General features: G+C 38.4%; 1 protein-coding gene across 1 annotated transcript in view; it reads left to right on the forward strand.

Annotated features, from left to right (window-relative positions):
- LOC107685031 (microfibril-associated glycoprotein 4-like) overlaps nt 1-4,056 on the forward strand; it is an 18,640-nt gene extending 14,584 nt beyond the window's left edge. The window contains exons 4-5 of the mRNA XM_016481451.1: nt 3,240-3,407; nt 3,559-4,056. Of these exons, the coding sequence (XP_016336937.1) occupies nt 3,240-3,407; nt 3,559-3,818 (428 nt within the window). The 3' untranslated portion in view covers nt 3,819-4,056. The remainder of the gene's footprint in view (nt 1-3,239; nt 3,408-3,558) is intronic.
- Nucleotides 4,057-4,875: the final 819 nt, after the last annotated feature.

The raw sequence follows: 4,875 nt of genomic DNA on the forward strand, positions 1-4,875 counted from the left end.
GCAGATAAACAGATCAACTGCAATGCATGCTGGGAGTCATGAATGAGTTTTGTACTATGTTGATACCCAGCATGCATTTCAGCATAAAATCTTCTTTTGTCGATTGTCACCATTGTTGAGTTTCACACGCTGATTATTGATGGCTAATTGATTCAGCAATTTAATGATTTCCTTTGTAGTATTTTCTGTTAGATCGTAGACGTGTGATAGTTGTACCACTGCTTTAGTATCACAATAAAAACACAACACACTTGTGAATAACTATTTGAACAACCTCAAAAATAATTATCTGATCTTAACGTAGCTTAGTTTTCATTGCGTCAACAAATGTATTTAAGTGCATTGCTAAAAGTGACAACTAAAATCTAACATGAAAATGCAATGATTCAAGAGCCCAGCTAAAGCAAACGCTGGTCACAAAAATTGATTTGTTGAAATTTCAACATTTTTTCAACATTAATTGCGGGTGCAAAAACGGTGTTGATTCAGTGCAATTAACATTGACAAATCAACAATTTTTAACATTGATTCAATGGTTGCTTGATATCAGGGAAGTCATCAATAACTCTACGATTTATTTGATGCAAACAATTATGTAATATTCAAAATATGCTGCTTGTATGGCATGTCTAAGTGTCCTAAAATTGAGACACAGACATTTCTTGTATTTTTACGTTTCTGAACAGCCCTGTCTTCATTATCAGGGGTGGGCAATTCCACCTCTTGAGGTCCACTGTCCTGCACGGTTTAGCTCCATCCCTAAACAATCATATAATGTACTTTATATAATAACATCAGGGCTTGAATTTCTGCGCTGGATTGCGCACGATGACAACATCAACATCCCATCAGTCCTCACCCTCTCATCCACAGATGGCTTGTTATAGTCTTACTGTTTGATCAATAAAAACTGCACGGTACAAAGCTTCACATATTTGTCGTCTCCTAACTAAGACCCAAAAGAGGTAAATATTAAATATCCTATGTGATCGATGGGCAAAAAAAAAGTACAAATAAAGTTTATTTATATTCAGTCACGCTGCACATCCGGACCAGATGTTTAAACACAAATGCTGTTTTCCTCCTACAGCACATCCTGGACTAACATAGTCTCATCACACAAACTCCAGTTAAACAAAAGATTTAATCTGGTCGATTCAGTATCAGTTGATGTTTGATTTTGGTGTTTATCATCTTGGAAAATCAGCTGACTGCCGTGACTCAGAGTCCAGCACATTGTTCTCCAGGACTTTTCTCTTCTTTAATCCATTTTTCTATGAGTGCTCATGGAGGATTTCACCAGAGCTACAGTATTTTCAATTCCCAGTATGTTTCACGTGAAACTGGATGGAAAAAGTAATTGCTCATGTCTTCTAGACTCTAGAGCAGGGGTGGTGAACTCCGGTCCTGGAGAGCCGCAGCCCTGCAGAGTTCAGCTCCAACCCTAATTAAAACTCACCTGCCTGTAGCTTCCTAGTAACCCTTCAGGCCTTGATTAGCTTGTTCAGGTGTGTTTGATTAGGGTTGAAGCAAAACTCTGCAGGGCTGTGGCTCTCCAGGACCGACGTTCGCCACCCCTGCTCTAGAGTCTAGAGCAGTGTTTCTCAACCCTGGTCCTGGGCGCCCCCCAGCACTGCACATTTTGTGTGTCTCCACGCGCGTTGTCTGCACGCTGTAGTTTCACAGGGCTGGTAACACAAAACTTAAACATATAAATGAAAAAAAAAAAAAAGTTATTTTGATTGTAATCAGGCCAGCTCATGATGATTATCACATCACATAAAACCAGTTAATAGACATTCACTGTACAACACCTCGTGTTGCTATAAAGAGGGATGAGTCAAGGGTCAAGAGCCCAACTAAAGCAAACACTGATCTCCATGATGGTGCCATAATTTTAACCAATAAAACATCAACATCTGATCCTCTGTAATTCTCAATAACAGCAGGTGTTCATCACTAATGCACACTCATCATTTAATTAGTCACTTAATTATCTCATTAACTTTAACTCTTTGAGGACTTGGGATATGACTCGAGACTCGTTTGTGATTTGAAAGGAATGACTTGGTTCCTCCTCTGGTGAAATCAGCTGCTGAGTTCATGGGTGGAATAAACATATGGCAGGACTTTTACTTTCTGACCCCTGGATTTTACACCTCTGCTGTACAGTAAAACAAATTAAAATAAATACATCATCCTCTGCCATATTATGACAGTTTTTAGTCTTCTGACAAAAGACTTTCTCTAGCTCCACCAGACAGTCGTCTACCATTGGGTGTGGCATTAGGTTCTGGCAGTGAGGGAGGTGATCACCTAGCGTATGGCAACGAACACCCAGGGTAAACGTCACCCCTGAATTCAACCGTTATGAGTTTGTGGATGTACAACATGTGCTGCAGTATTCATAGAACAGTGAAAGTTCTCTCATCTAAAGTCCCCTTCATTTATCTTTTCCCTTCCTCTTCCACTCCACTTTCTCTTTGTCTCCCACCACTAGGATTCATTTTCCAAAGCACATAATCAGCAGTGAACCTTTTTATATTATCCTGAGATTCTGACTGGTGTCATCAGTTTGGTTCATTCATGTCTGATTGAGAACTGAATAATTGGTTTGGAAAGTTCGGTCAACTGAACCAGTTATAGTGTGTTAGCAATCTTTAAACGTATCTGTCACTGCATGTTTAACTTGCATTATGCATGACAAATGTTGTTTTTTTTTTGTTTTTTTTTAAATGGCATGCAAAATGCGGTTCTTCATAATGTAAATTTCTTCATAAACAGAGGAGGAGCCTGAGAATCTGACAGATATAAACAGTGTTGGTGTGTAAGACTGAATAACACAAACGGTGAGCTACTTCTTTATTCTTCATTTACTTACTGAACATTCAGACATTTATACAACTTTCATAAAATAAATATAATGAAAATGTCTCTATTATTTTCATCTAGATAAAACAGATCTCTGCTGTGATCTACTGAGGAGAGATTGAGAAGATGACAGTAAGTTCATCAATAACTACATTCACAGAGACATTTTAAGCTTCATTACAATGTGATGTTCATCTCTTTTTTATCTTGTGTAGATGTTGGTGTTTTTGGCAGCTATTCTCTCTGTTGTTCTGGTGAGAGGATGCAGTCAGGATAAAGACATGCCAGTCGACTGTTCTGACCTTTATAAATCAGGACAAACAGTCAGTGGGATTTACTCCATCTATCCAGCAGGTGACGTTCCTCAGGGCTGGAAAACATGTACCAGATGACACGTAACAGGAAGTACATGCTGAGAGTGGATCTGGAGGACTTCACAGGAAGGAAAGGTTTTGCTCTGTACTCATCCTTCTCTTTGGGCTGTGAAACTGATGGCTATAAACTACAAATTTCAGGGTTCAAAGATGGAGGAGCAGGTAGGACACATTCATTTATACTCATGAAAAAGGAATTGATAAACTTACACTTTAATAAATGTGTGCTTTCAGATGTTTTCATAATATCACTCCAGTATACATGATGTACATAAGATGTTATTGTCCTCACTGGTGCTCTTCCTCTCTGCAGGTGACTCTTTGTCCTACCATAATGCACAGAAGTTCACCACCTTAGACAAGGATCAAGATTCCTATGATAAAAACTGTGCTAAAATGTTTCTTGGGGCATTTTGGTACTCAGCAGGCTGTCACACTGCAAACCCCAATGGTGTGTATTTATGGGGAGATGACAGCACCCATCACGCCATTGGAGCTGTTTGGCAATCCTGGAAAAACAATTTCTCTTTCAGTCTGAAATCCATCAGCATGAAGATCAGACGTGTGACTTAGACCTATGAAGAAACATTTCATTGTTTCTCAGAAACAAAAAACTAAATCAAATTATGGCTTGAGTGTTTCCTTTACTCTGTTAATTGTGTAACTGTGTGGTGAATCATGTAAGAATATATATGGCTGTTGTGAACTCTCATCGATTATTTTCTTCTTTTTTTCTTTTGGGTCACTTCTTTAAATTTACAATGGATGCAAATCAACAATAAACTTCAATAAACTGCAGCAATGAAAGGCATTATGTGTTAATGTGGATTTTTTCAAATCTCCACAATAGACATTGAAACCATGAATAAAGAATTTAGTTCAACTGCTCATGAACTGATAAACGTTCCACACTTTCCCTATAAATACAACCCTATATTTGTAAAAGAGCCATGTGTACTTTTTCTTACAGATATGCCCACTTATTTTTCAGCAAAAGTTTACGATTTACATCATGTTTTGCACCATCCAGTGGACTTTTGCTGACACACAGTGGTGTAATTCTCATTTAGTATGCAAGAGTACACTGAAAAAAACATTTTTTAGTCGGTTCAACTTACAAATTGTACTTCATCTGGCAACATCTACAATAACTGGTTTTGTTGAAATGAAATAAATGATTTAAAGGGGTCATATGATGCTATTTTAAAGATCATTATTTTGTGTATTTGGTGTAACAGAATATGTTGGCGTGCTTTAATGTTCAAAAAACACATTATTTTTCAAATACTGTACATTATTGTAGGTCCTCTATGCCCCGCCTCTCTCAAACACGTCGTTTTCAACAAAGCCCCTTCCTTTGACAAGCGCAGTCTGCTCTGATTGGCCAGCTGACCCAGTGCATTGTGATTGGCCGAACACTGCAAGCACGCATCGTAAATGTAACGCCCCTTACCATAATCGTGTGCTTCAGCTTTCAAAGTAAATATCAAGACAGTTAATAATGTTGTTAGTTTTACCATCAGTTCAAGACTGAAAGGGCAACAGAGTCACGTGACGGACACAGTGATGATGCAGTAGACAAGCCGTGGTTAAGACAGCTGACGTGCTATGATTTCTGACAGACAGTTCA

The sequence above is a fragment of the Sinocyclocheilus anshuiensis genome, unplaced genomic scaffold, assembly GCF_001515605.1.
Source record: "Sinocyclocheilus anshuiensis isolate Anshui unplaced genomic scaffold, SAMN03320099.WGS_v1.1 scaffold565, whole genome shotgun sequence".
NCBI classification, from domain to species: domain Eukaryota; kingdom Metazoa; phylum Chordata; class Actinopteri; order Cypriniformes; family Cyprinidae; genus Sinocyclocheilus; species Sinocyclocheilus anshuiensis.